Source organism: Protopterus annectens, chromosome 1.part0 (genome assembly GCF_019279795.1).
Source record: "Protopterus annectens isolate FY-2018-M chromosome 1.part0, PAN1.0, whole genome shotgun sequence".
NCBI lineage: Eukaryota > Metazoa > Chordata > Ceratodontiformes > Protopteridae > Protopterus > Protopterus annectens.
In genome coordinates, this window is record NC_056725.1 from 1199345396 (window position 1) to 1199359591 (window position 14196).

At 40.7% G+C, this 14196-nt stretch overlaps 1 protein-coding gene across 1 annotated transcript in view; it reads right to left on the reverse strand.

Moving 5' to 3' along the window:
• NOC4L (nucleolar complex associated 4 homolog) overlaps positions 1 to 14196 on the reverse strand; it is a 528079-nt gene that overhangs the window by 248842 nt on the left and 265041 nt on the right. The window contains exon 11 of the mRNA XM_044065551.1: positions 8959 to 9069. Coding sequence (XP_043921486.1) covers positions 8959 to 9069 — 111 coding nt within the window. The remainder of the gene's footprint in view (positions 1 to 8958; positions 9070 to 14196) is intronic.

Consider the following 14196-nt stretch of genomic DNA (forward strand, 5'->3'; position numbering starts at 1 on the left):
TATTTACGAAAATCTACAGGAGATTTGAAGAAAAATACTAACACTTTATATAAGCATATTGAGAAAAAAGAAAAACATGGTTTTGTGTTTTTTTGTATTAGAACAGATAGTTAATAATCCCCGTGGATCAATTACTGAGGAATACAGTGAAACATATGAATTGAAGTGAATTTAAGGTTAAATGCCACAAACTTTCCAGGGTTTAATGAAAAGTGCTCCACTAACAGAATATTAAAATTAAAACTAAATGAAGTGTAACTTTTGGTATTTTTAGGATGGAATTTCAGGCATTTTTATTGCTTTTAAGTAATATATGTTATGCATTATGTGATTTATAGTGCTGGAAGTGTACGATAGGTTTAACAGCCATGTGACTTGTAATGCAGGTTTTTTAAATGAAAATAGTTTAATGTTTATACTCTGATGAAGTTTCCAAAGCTGAATGAAAGCAGTCAACTTAATTAAAATTATTTGCTTGACTGTTTCTACTGGTGGTTTTCTGAAGACCGTCTGGTTTGGGCACCGCAGCAAGGTTTTTGTGGTTCGATGTATCCCAGAGATATCAGAGCTTTCACGGATGTCAAGTTGTGTTTTTCAGCAAGGCTGAAGAAGAAAGTTTAAGTGTAACCCTACCCTGAGACATGAGCATTCTGCTCTTCGGAATTTCTAGGACTGCTTCAAAAAAAAAAAAAAAAAAAAAAAAAAAAAGGAAAAAAAAACCAACACCAATCAGATTTCTGCATATTGCAGGAGAACCCTACGGTAGTCCAGCAGAAGTTGGTAAAGCCCAGAGCTGACTACTTCCACCTAGGACTAGACCTGGATAAAGCAGATATCCAGGCATGGGTAAATATGGACACCAAAGAGTATGAGGTGTACAAACATAGAAGTTAAGAATCTGGTGAAAGCACCACATTTGGTGGAAAGCAGAAAGAGATTAAAAGTGGTATGTCCCTACCAAAACTTCTTGCAATACTGGATGTCTGGAAAAACTGACAGGCTTACTTCATATCCAAAGCTACCATCATGGTCTGAGGAATTAGAAAAGCAAACAAGCCACAAACTGCCAGCATTCTGAACTTATCAACCTTAGAATTTACTTAGGATTGAGTGGCCTAGAATGAGCTACCAAGTTCCATCTTTTCTTGGAATAGAAAACAGTCTGGAAAGAACTTGTTTCTTATTCTACTGAGGAGCGCTTACAGTGGCTATGCAAGTGAGGAGCTGGTCTACACATCTGGCACTGAGGGCATCTGGGGAGTGTCTAATACAGAAGAGAGGCTTCTGAATTAAAGTCTTCTATCAGGTTTATGAATGAGAGAGGTGTGGAGTACCCAAGCTAGTCAAAGAGAAATTAATGGGAATATCTCCAGAAAGAGGCAAGTCCATTGCCCCCATGACCTGCCCTGGCCATTTCCTCATCTCCAATCCCTCTTTTGGAAAGCTTTCTTCTGCATGAATTTTTCAATCTACTCTGCTTCCAACAGAGGGGTCAGTGCTTATTGGGAAAATATCTACTATATTTCAGCACAAAAGGGAAAATAAATGCTCATCGGTTTGCACAGTTCTCTCTTTTTCTTCAAGCCTATTAAGGACTTTTTGAGGATGATAAAATAAAGAATACTTGCTTTGAGGAGCATTACAAGAATGAATCCTTGTTTGAGAAGCATTTAAGATGCAGCACCTTATCAAGTAAGGTTGCATCCTGAGCTGTGCATGACTTCTCAACACAGTTCCTAAACCTGCATCTCTGACAGACTCGCATTTAATGGCATGCTTGTCTATTTTCTGTGAGGTCTTACAAGTCTGGCAAGCCTAATCCTCCACAGCAGTCCTGTTTGCAGAGCTTTGTATTAATTCTATCATCTTTTCCCTTTTGTTTTAAAAAGTCCCCCTATTACTAGAACCTGTGAGCTTTGCCAAATAACAGAACTACATATTTCAAGAGATTCCTTCTACTTTGATGTTTTGTAATGTAGTGTTTGACGCGCAGGCTTACAACTCATCACATCTACCAAGATGACTGCTGGATCAGCCAGTTGTCTTAAAAACACTTGGCCCTTTCATCCCCTCAATACAACTGTTTGGTTTGTTGGGTGCAGATGGCCAAGAGTCCAGCTCCTGGGATGTATATCTGAGAAAATCTACAAAAACTTGGAAAATTGCAGTGATGACAATATGTCTGGGCTTGTCCATGTATAGTGCCTTCTGTGAGAATCTAACACCTCTTTTCAAAACCAACTGAAATGCTTGTGTATCAAATTCAAAGACCCCCCCCCCAAAAAAAAAAAAAAAAAAAAAAAAGAACATTCTTTTACAGAGATGCTAATGACTGCTATCTGTTGCTATCACAGTTCTACACCAAGGAAGACATTTGAGAAACATAGGCCAGATCCTAGTAATCTCTTTCATAATGTCACATGGTCAAAGACTCCCAATAAATTTCCTTAATCAGACAAGGCCTGGGCAGAAATCACTCTCAGGCCCTGGCAGCCAATCCAAAAGTGTCCTGATGTCTAGGAAGACACATGATTAGCCAAAGGCAGAGACAAAAGGCAACAACCCAGACGATTCTTGAAAAAAAATTCCAGCAATGTCCAAAAGACCTTCCAGAGAAGCCTGTATGACACGCTAATTCATTGGGGACAACAAACAAGTGGCATCCAGTTGTGGTGCAACTTACGTGTGGACAGGGGCGAACCAACTGGTGCCTCCACAGAAGTGGAAACTTTAAACTTGTGCATTTGATAGGGTCTCTCTAGCCTTATCTTCCCAGTTAGAATCATCTTGGACTTTTCTCTTCTACGTTAATATTTAAACTTAAAATTTCTTTAGCGTGCCTGAGAGGGAGTACCTTCCAATAAAGCTAAAACAGCTATCAGATGCTTAAGGAAAGATGTTCTAGGGTGCAAAAAAAAGGCCTTATGGTTCATTATTCTACTTTTCAATGTTTTATTTTTCAAAATATACGCTTTTCTTTGGGCGATACTCCCCAAGAAAGAAAAGGCAGTTAAGATGAAAAATTCTTCCATGGGAGCTGTCTGCTACTGGTACACTTAATGGTAACTTTTTCAGGGGGTGTCAGCCTCTCAAACTCTTTGGAATACAAACTCCAAAAAGAGCTCAACATACGAAAAACAACTCTGCAAACAAGCACAGTACTGAATACAACAGCAATGAGAAAAGCCTCAACAGCTTGCTCATAGCAGAAAAAAAGTGAAGATGGTAAAGACTGCTGCTCCTATTGTATAGCATCAGTCTAAGATCTTGAGCATAGAGAGACCAGTTTGAACAAGGAATGTCCAATGATTGTGGAATCAGGTTGAGGAGGGAATATCCACTGTTAATGACTTCCTACTCCTTATGAATGCTAGTGCCCAGTGATCCATATGAAGAATATACATTGCTGTCTTTAGCAGAGACCAGTTATCACAGTAATTATTACCTTTTTTTCTTTAATTTCTAGAGCAGATGTAGAAGAGGAGGAAAGGGTGAAAAAAGTTGTTTTCCTCTCCAAGAAAGTGAAGAGACATTTAGGGCCCATGTCCCTTGTACAAGAATATGGTACAAGAATATGGCACAAAACTTCTCAGTTGGTAATTCTCACAAGAAGGAAGCTGGTCTATCGCTGGGGTCCCTCTTCATACATTGTGACCTGGAATACTTGCATGCCTAACCCCCATTCAGGGAAGCTGGGGGGATCTGTCAAGTCTGTACCCAAAGAGCACTTTGGTCTAACGAAGTGCATCTAAATCAAAACAGGCAGGTCTTGCAGGGAGGCCTGGTCCCAAGTCACCACAACCTGCTGGCATAATGGACAGTATGAGCTCTTTCTGTTACCTACCACGTGACCACAGTGTTTGGCTGACATCACTTTTGGTTTGCCCATATGCCACTCATTCCTAAATTCCTGGCAGGCCAACAGCAAAGCCATCATTTCCTTTACACTGCAGTTCTTGTCCACCACATGTCTTAGGCCCTGAGGTTAGTAGTATGTGCTCCCCAATCCAGGTATGATGTTTCTGCTGTCAAAGTCTAAGTACTGCCTGGAGTTATAAAAAAAATAAAAAATAAATAAATAAAAAATGTTTGGGTTGGCTGTGCCTTAGTGGGACCAAAAATTGAATTATTTCTTAACAGAAGAGATAAGTGTCATCACTTTCACTAAGAGGTGCTTATGTTGTTCTTAGAGATGTCTGAAGTACCACTGTATTTTGCTGTACTGGAATCTGACCAATGGCATCATTTTCAAGGTTAAGCCTAACGTAGCTTTCAGAAACGACTGTTTTTTTTTTAATTTCTCCAAGTCTTTTGGGTTTCTAATACCATGACGGGAATGGACCCATTCTTAAGTCAAAGTACGATTAAAGTTCATTAAATTAGTATTTTCACTCTTTGATGTTAGCCAAAAGTGCTCTTCGCAGCACACGCAATGTGCCCAGTAATGACTCCTCCTGCAATTCATACGGTGTTACATGAATTGGTAACATACCTAAATACGACTGTAAATTCTTTTTTATAAGACCAGTTGCTCCTACTACTGTTGGAACTGTCTGGGTATCTTTCTTCCACACGGCTCTCGTTTCTGCCTGCAGATCGAGGTATTTTATGACTTTGTCTCTCTCTGTACGCAAGACACTGTAGTTATTAGGTGTGGCGATTTCACTGATCAATGCTACTTTTGTCTTCTTTTCTTGGACCACTATATTCATTTTTCTAGCATCTATCTTTTGGACTGTTGGTAATGGGTGATCCCATGTGATGTAAACCATCATTTTCTACGATTCTCTGTGGCTCATGTTTCCAGTGCTTTTCAGCCACTTCAATACCATAATGTTTGCAAAATCTCCAGTGTAACAATCTCGCCACATTATTATTCCATTCAGTATACAGTCCCCTCTTCCATTAGAGAATCTGGGCCATCATGTGTGTCCCAATGGTCATCCAGGCAATGAACAGCTACAACTAAAAGGTAGACTTTCAGCTCAAACAGCCAGCTTATCTGCATCCAACATAGCTTCTAGGAAAATCATTCAGGGTGTTAGTGTAAGCATAGATCTCTGCAGGTTCAAGGAGAAAAACTAAGGATGGTCAGAAAATGCACAGAGCACTGCAATGAAAAGTGCTCTTTGCACCTCCCCTAGCATGACAGTATGGAGTAAGCAATCATACACAGAAAAACAGATGTGAATCCCATCAGACTTGAGGTGGATAAACAGTGGTGTCACATGTATAAGGAGCCCTGTGACCACCTTAAAACAATTATGTGGCAATTCAGTGAACTGATAGTGCTCCTGTCCCACCAATATGCAAAGAAACTATCTTTGGTCCTTGCAAACAGAAATAGCACACATGTATCCTTCAATCCATGGTGATCAGCAGTGTGTCCCTCACAAGGACAGGATGGAAGGACTGTAGATTCAGCATTCTTAATTTGGTTTGTTCCAAAAATCAGTCAGTATGGATAAATTTAAGAGGGACCCCCAAAAGTCATCCTTTGCTAGAACCAGTACAGCATGCAGTAAGAACCCTTTTCCGTCTTTCTGGTATCTGTCTAGCAAGAACTGTGCCATAATCACCTGTGCAAACTAATCTGACATGAGGCATTCCAAGGAAGTTAAAGTTCCAAATTCCATTTTGTAGCTCACTGACCATTTCTCTTACCAACTTGTCCAAGGTCAACTAGAACAATTTCTTTTTGAAACAAGAAAGTCTTTTACTCGCAATGGGAGCCGGGTGAAAGAAGAAAGGAATTGCAATTAAGAATTACAGTCAGTACTGACTATATTACCTTACTAAATACGGACAGACATTCCTCCCTTCTCCTAAGACAGGGCAAGGCTTAGTCCCCCTCTCCCTATTTTGATGGTGCAGGGCTGTTGCCACCTGTATGACTGCTTCTTTTCAAAGATCCTTTTCTGCTTAAAATGCTCTGACCATAACTGCTCCCTGTAAAAGGTTGTTGTTTTGTGAGGTAATTTCTGTTGTAGCTACAGATGGGCAGACAGAAAAGTTGTTTCACCATCTAAACAGACTTCTTTCAGTTTCTTGAAAACTTCCTGGAAAAGGGAACTAAACAGCAAATGTTTATCCAGGAGCATTTAATAACTGCTCCCCAACATCCTGAAGGGGGTAAAAGCCAATGCATATCTATAAACTACTGTGCTTGTGGCAGTCTCCGTACCACTGGCATCAATGCCTCATATACACCTCTACTAACACATTTCCCTCAATGAAGGTGGTCTCAATCTGACTACATCTCTTAGGGACTTAAAAGCAGCTCATTCATTATATCCTTAACTTAATGGTGTATCCTTCATATTTCATTGAGTGTTTTTCAACCAACTGTTATGCTAGGTAAAGCAGAGGACGTGTACTTCCTTTTGCTAAAACAACCAAATGTCCTGAACTCCTTATCAATGCAGCCAACTTAGGTACCGCAAGCAGAAGCAAGGGATGCCACCAGGGGGACTGCTGAAATGCATCCTGAAATGCTGAAACATGAGACAAACTGCTTTAAGTCTTGGCTCATCCATGCCTAGGAGACCCAGATATCAGAGACAGCCTTGCATCTACACAAAGTGTTCCCTACTGATGTTTAACATCTATCCAAAAGAAACGTCCTCCATACAAGAATCCAACAATACCTATTTTATCAATCACTGCTCTGGGCTAGAAAACAGTAGTAAGGGGTTTCAACATTTAAATACTATGTCTATACTGCTGAACTTGGGACAAATATTTGAAGCCCTCCTGAGGTGATTTCTGAGCTACAAGAAGGGAACTCTCACTACAAAAATTATTTTTCTTTGACTATTTTCTGTGACACAAATCCGTAACAAGTTTCTTAGTAAATTTGTTCTCCAGATTCAAAGCACTTGGAAAAAAGAAAAATATTTTAAAACCTGAAAGAGATAGAAAACTGCTACAACTGTGTAAAATGTTTTTATCAGTGGCCCCCAGATGAAGAGATTAAATATTTGTCTTCCCTAACCCCACGCTCAGCTGACCTACTGGTTGCCACCAGTTGCTTTCCTCATTCATAGTGTCTTCCAGATTTGTCTCAACCTATCCAAGACTCAGATGATGCACACCCGAAGCTGAAGAGATCTAGGATGCTTGTGCAGCATTACACTGCTGCTGGGAAGTATGTCCTTCTCCCAACACCCACGACAGCCTTGCCAGCTCTGCAAAAGCAGACTTAGGGAGGTGCATGGGACCTTCTGCCTAGCTTCCTGACCAAGAGGTATACAATTTGCAGGGTGGAGTTAATCAGGCTCGTAATGCTGCTACTATAGTAACCCTAGACAGCTTCCTTCCCCTCAGGATGGACAAGTCAGTACTGGATGTGCACTCCCATCCTCCAGACATCTAGTCCTTGTGCTGCTAGTCAAGCATGGGTCAACTCAGACACGGTCAGGGCTTTAACCCCTCTATGCCACTGCGCCAGGCATAAAACATAGTAAATATTAAACTCAACAATAGTGCATTCAAGCATTAGAAAAAAAATCAGAGCATGAAAAAATTCCAAGTTCTACACAAGCACCAGCTAGAAACAAAGCATGAACCTGTAACTTTAAATATTAAGAAACAAAAATCCTCGGTGGGTTAGCGGTAGCGTTGTTGCCTCACAGCAAGAGGTTCTTCCGTTCGATTCTCGTCTGGAGTGCGGGGAGCGCCTTCTGTGTGGAGTCTGCATGTCCTCCCTGTGGTTGGGTGGGCGTTTGAAAGACAAGCGTAAATGGGCGTGCCTTCATTGAAGGTTGGACGTCGAACTGGCACCTCAGCGTTCATGAAAATCTACTACCAATCATCATTAGCGGACCAGAGTTCCGCTGTGGCGACCCTTAACCGGGAAAAGCCGAAAGACAAACATTAAACAGCATACAACAAGCAACAATACTGACCACATATATTCCACAGACATTACACCCAAAAAACAGCCACACAAGTCTCTACTACCAAAGTATTTTGCATGACTAAAACAACAAAACTGTACTTAAGAATGTATTAAAATTATGCAATAAATTCTTCTGGCACCTGTGTGTCAGAGGCTGAACAATAATGTTTCTCTTTTCTAAAGTTATGAGGGAAAAAAAAGATTTTCTATTGAAAGCAGTTTTCAGAGGCTCAAGGGCAGTTTTACAATGGTGTATGAACACTAGTCCTCAGTCTTCTGTCTGTTGCTTTATGCAAAGCTGTTTTAACAGAATTAAACTTGTGTGTTTGCTCTACACTAAGCCAATATCAATACAAGCTTTATTAATCCTCTGGCATCTCAGTCTCCACAAAGCAATGCACTTTATGCCCCAAAATGCTCCTGCAGTGTTTTACATAGGTGAACTGCTGAGGAAATTCAACCTGAAATTACATGAGCATGTCAGGGATTATAGAAATCTTTAAATCTCACTGGCTGCACACTTTTCAAGTAAACATGCTGGTTCACTAAACAGCAAGAAAACCAGTACATAGTAAGAACCTGAACTAGTTAATGAAGTAGCCACAGTGACTCTGACTTCAGAGCATGCAAAAAAAAAAAAAAAAAAAAAAGGACATGCTGGGTGCAAAATGAAAAGTCATTAAGTTTTTAATTTCCATTGGATATTGAGTAAATGTCATTCGAGACTGTTCAGAAACCATATGCATTTCTGGTTTTGCAAGGAAAACCATTTAAACATATAAACAACCAGCATCCATTACAAATGTAAATCAGCAGTGACTTTGTAAAGGAAAAGGACCAGAATTAACGGGCCTTCAACAAATATTCAAAATGGTCACAAAAAGTAGTCAAAGCATTCTGGAGCTCAAATCCTACCTACTCCATTGTAACCTGCCAAAAAACAACCCAGATGGCATAAAAAGGTACTGTTTGTTCATTATGTTGTTAATTACAGCACAGGACAACTAATATACCAACATGATTTTTAGGCTTCTGTGAGGGAAAATAACAATACTTACGTAGAAGACAGAAAGAGATTAGTAAGGTGGAAGAACCTGGCACGATACTTCACATGAAATACTGTTGGCTCTAGAAGACTATACAGCTTCTTGTAGAAATCAGGGTACTCCCTAGAAATGAGGAAAACGAGAGGTCAGTATTCATCATATCACATGATCTACAACAATGGCTACTGCAGTAGGTTACTGACTACATTTCCTCTTCTGAGATCGCAATCACAGCACAAACGCCTATAAAACTTTAGTTCCTGCCATCATTTGGGGGGGGGGGATAACAGCCCTCATCAGGCACCAGGGAAGCCCAGCGTCCTAAGGGGGCCCCAGCTGACATGTTGCTGGAGAGGTCTTGATGCATGCAAGAGTAGCTGTCAGCCACAGAGAATGTGTGTGCATTTCTAGGACTGCTCACCTGACTGGGTTCAGCATTTTATCTCCACTTTCTTCAGAAAGCAATACTAAGGAGCAGAGCGACCATCATCTTAAAGCTGGAAATGCATGTACAAAACTCTAGGTATCCTAAAACCAACTGTGTCCCATAAGAATGCTCTTTAAAAGCTTCACCTCCAGCTGCAAAGTACTGCACATAGAATGTATATACATTTTTTTCATTCTATGTGAAATGCTCAGCTGCTGGATTTGAAGTTGCAGCACTTCGCTGCCTTTCCACTGATATTTTATTGCATACAGTCTGCAGTCATTTTAGTAATTCTAGGATGGCCCCTCCCCCCCAAAAAAAGAAAGGTCATTTATTCACTTCCCGTATATTTGTTTCTAAATTATTACTTCTTTATTTTTCACAAAGAATCTTCACAGGGATGCACAGAATGTCAATATAGTTTGCGAACTGGCAATATATGCTTACCAAGAGCAACAATATATATATATATATATATATATATATATATATATATATATATATATTTTTTTTTTTTAGTCTAAGTCGATACTACCCTTTACATCTTGGGTCACATACTGGTAGAAAGGCAAAATGTAATTGCACATAGTTGTTGACAGTCCCTGGTTTTACAAAACACTCCTGATTTTGCCTCGTTTTTGCCCTTTCCTTCATAAGATTTTTGATTTTCTGGTAAATCACAGAATTACAGTTAGTCAATAATAGTCATTTTTCTCACAAACATCTGAGGTATACACAAAAGTGGCTGTCGCTGGGATGTTTATGTAAATTAAACTAAATGGCCGTCTTGTTTTTCAGCCTGTTTGAACAGGCACTAATCTACATTTGCAGGACTGGTGATCATTTGTGTGAAGTAAGGCTGAATAAATTACTGGTTGCATATGTGGAATAAAATGAATTACGATGACCATTACTATTAAGTTTTTCCACAATGACTCATCTGAAGTGCTCTTTCACAACAGTGGCCAGCAGCCTCACGGTCTTTTAGTGAGAAGAAAATGGTGTGTACTAACCACTTGTAAAGTAGACTGCTTCAACACAGCAAAACAACTCTTTGGTGGGACAATGGAGGCAATGAGATGTTTCAGCTTTATGAACATATGATCCCCTCTTATGATAGCACTGCATCACTTTAAGAACAAACACCACGTTTTGAGCCTTTTGAGTCTTCGGGGGGTAGGGGTGGGGGGAATAGAAAGTACAGTTGTGTACACTTACTATAAATGTAGATGTTCGAGTGTATTCACTGTTGCAGACATTACATTTGGGTAATCTGATGGCAGGTTGCCCTCAGTCAGCCTGATTAACAAAGTCTTGGGTCCTGCATTGGTTGCTGTCCCTTCTTCTATGACGTCAGGTCATCGGGGGTATAAAACATGCAGCCGACACTATTACATCAGTTTTTCTTGCCCCAGATGTCAGTTGCCCCGCAAATGGGGAGCTATATATATATATATTTATATATATATATATATATATTTATATATTTATATATTTATATATATATAATAAGAAACACAAAAATATACCTCCAAACAAAAGCAAATACACCAAAAAGGCTTTAAAGCATAATAAAAGAAAGAAGAGGTATAGTAAAAGAAAAACAGAGGGCTGGAGGAAGGGTAACCAGGACTGCAACAGTGAATACACTCGAACATCTACATTTATGGTAAGTGTACACAACTGCACTATGTTCATAGTGTTTCACTGTTGCAGTCATTACATTTGGGTAGATTCCCAAAGCTAAGGTTGGGAGGATGGATTTATACAGCATTAGGACCAGCTATAAGGCCCTGCAAAACAGCAGTGGCAAAGCCAGCTCTGGATTTAGAGAAAATTGGTAAGTGATCATATGCTTGGTGAACGTATGAACTGAACTCCAGGTAGCAGCTTCTAGAATATCCCTGGTAGGAACACCTCTGAGAAAGGCTGCTGAAGTAGATGCAGCCCTGGTGGAATGAGAACTGATCCCCTGGGGAATAGGTTTTCCATGGTGCTTATAACAGAAATGAATACAATGGCTTATCCATTTAGAAATGGTTTGCTTTGAAATAGCCTTCCCCTCTGCCCCTGCAGCAAATGCTACCAGCAGTTGTTCAGATTTTCTTCAAGATTTAGCCCTGTCCAAGTAGAATCTAAGTTGTCTGTGTACATTCAATGAATGCAGAATCCACTCTCCCTTGTTCTGTGGATTGGGAAAGAATGTTGGCAAATGAATGGACTGATAAAGAGCCACAATGGATACCACCTTGGGCATACATGATGGATTGGTCCTGAGTGACACCCTGTCCACATGAAAAATGAAGAAAGGCTCCACTGCCATAAGGGCCTGTAATTCAGATATTCTTCGAGCAAAAGTGATTGCTAAAAGGAAGGCTGTTTTCCAGGAAAGAAATTTTAAGTCTGCAGTTGCAGCTGGCTCGAAAGGAGGTAGAGTGAGCTTCTCCAATACAAAGTTAAGGTCCCAGGCAGGAGTTGGAGCTCTCCTGGGTGGTCTCAGGTTTTTGGCCCCTCTGAGATACTGCTTTAGAAGAGAATGAGAGAAGGGGGGGGGGGGTATGTGTTGTAATGAGCTGAAATGGCTGAGGCATGGATTTTTATGGAATAAAAAGACAGGCCCTTATGAAGCATCTCAGTTAAGTATTGCAAAATCTGAGGTAAATTGGGCACTGCTGTGCTCATCCCTTGAGATTGATTCCAGGCACAGAATCTTTTCCATTTGTCAGCATAAGATTTTCTAGTACTAGGACTTCTCGCCTCCAAAATGACATCCATCACAGGTTTGCTGAGGGCTGCTAAGGGTAAATTTAAGTGATTAGCCAAGCTGCAAGATTCAATATTTGGAGTTGAGGGTGCAGAATTTGGTTCTCCTGCTGAGACAGTAAGGAAGGTGTCTGAGGCAGGTGCCACGGAGGAATGTGTGACACACTGCGCAGGAGTGGGTACCAGTGTTGGCGAGGCCAGTCTGGAGCAATCAAAATCATTTTTGGTTTTTCCTGTTTGACTTTTAGTAGAACTTGGAGAGCAAAGGCAGAGGGAGAAAGGCATAGACTGATAGGTTTTTTCAGCTGAAGGACAGAGCATCCACTTTCCAGGCTTTATTGTGATGACTTCTTGTGCAAAATTTGTCCAACTGGTAGTTCTGGGGTGAGGCAAAAAGATCTATGTCTGGACTCCCCCATTTGCATGTCAACATGTTGAAAATCCATAGTTCCAGTTTCCATATGTGAGTGTCCATGAGATTTCTGCTTAGTTCATCTGCCAGAACATACTGCTTTCCTGGCAGGAATTGAGCTTGTAGTTGTACCTGGCAGTTCAAGGCCATGTTCCACAATGCCATGGCTAGTCTGCAGAGGGGTAGGAATGTGTACCCCCCCCTTATGTACCACATAACCGTGGTGTTGCCCATCTTTATCAGTAATTGTCCTGGATAAAGGTAGTCCTTGAAGGCTGTCAGTGCATTCTGTATAGCTAGCATTTCTTTTTGATTGGTATGAAGGTGCATTTGATTTGGGCTCCATTTGCCCTGAATGCACTTCCCTGCCAGATGAGCCCCCCATGCATAGTCTGATGCGTCTGTAGTTAGGGTTTGGGCAGCAGGGGGTGGTGTGAATGGCAATCCCTTGTTTTGGTGGCAGGCCGCTGCCCACCATAGGAACTCTGGGCGCAGACAAGGTAGGATAGGAATCATTATTTCCAGGCTGTGACAATGTTGACTCCATATACTTTTTAAGTACCACTGAAGTTACCTTATATGCAGTCTTGCATATGGAATTAGAAGAATGCATGAGGCCATGAACACCAAGGCTTGCAGTATTTGCCTTGTAGATAACAGGATTTGTGTGGCCGCCTGTTTGAAGTAAGTCACCAAATGAATTTGCTTTTCTGAAACTCGAAAACAAAAATTTCAGGAGTCGGCCAACCAGCACTTGCGAACTGCTTCTGCTTCCGGCACCGCACGGCAAGAAAGACTGATGTAATGGCATCGGCTGCATGTTTTATACCCCTGATGACCTGACGTCATGGAAGAAGGGACAGCAACCAATGCAGGACTCAAGACTTTGTTAATCAGACCGACTGAGGGCAACCTGCCAGCAGATTAGCCAAATGTCATGACTGCAACAGTGAAACACGATGAACATAGAGATGAAAATTAAATGCTTCAGAGACGGCTTAGAAATCAAGTTTGGAAGAAAATATGGCTTAATTCTGAGGGATGCGTAGCCTCTGTGCAAAATCAAGTACGGTAATTTACTCATAGGAGCCAGTAACTCAAATACTGCAGCAAGGAGAAGACCGCTACAAGAAATGTGTTCCAGTTTATAAACTATTGTCTAGTGAATGCAATGCTAAAAAGGTAGGAATGACAGATATCAAACAAATTCAGACACTAAAGCACAGATGACAGCTTCATCAGGGACTAAAGGTAATGAATCCTCTTAAAAATCTGGTTAAGTCATGTTACTGAGCAAGACAGCTTTGCTCTCTAATGCACGCTGAAAGGATGAGAGGACCAAAACATTAATGATAGCAGAATAAGCAAGGTCCATACTGAGCATATGTTTTAACCAGGAGATAGAGCAATGATGCAATCCTGCTCTCAGCATCTGACATCTGGCCCTAATACCCAAATGCTATTGCTACCAAGGATGCAAATTAGATACAAAAAGTTGATAAAACTGTTCAACAGGATAATATGTGAACTCTGGAATCCAGGCCTTAATGACAGACTAAAAATACTTTCAGGACAACATAATCAGTCCTGAGTGAACTGTCACAACAAACAGAAGATGGCATAGGTGAATGACCCTTTTATACCACTG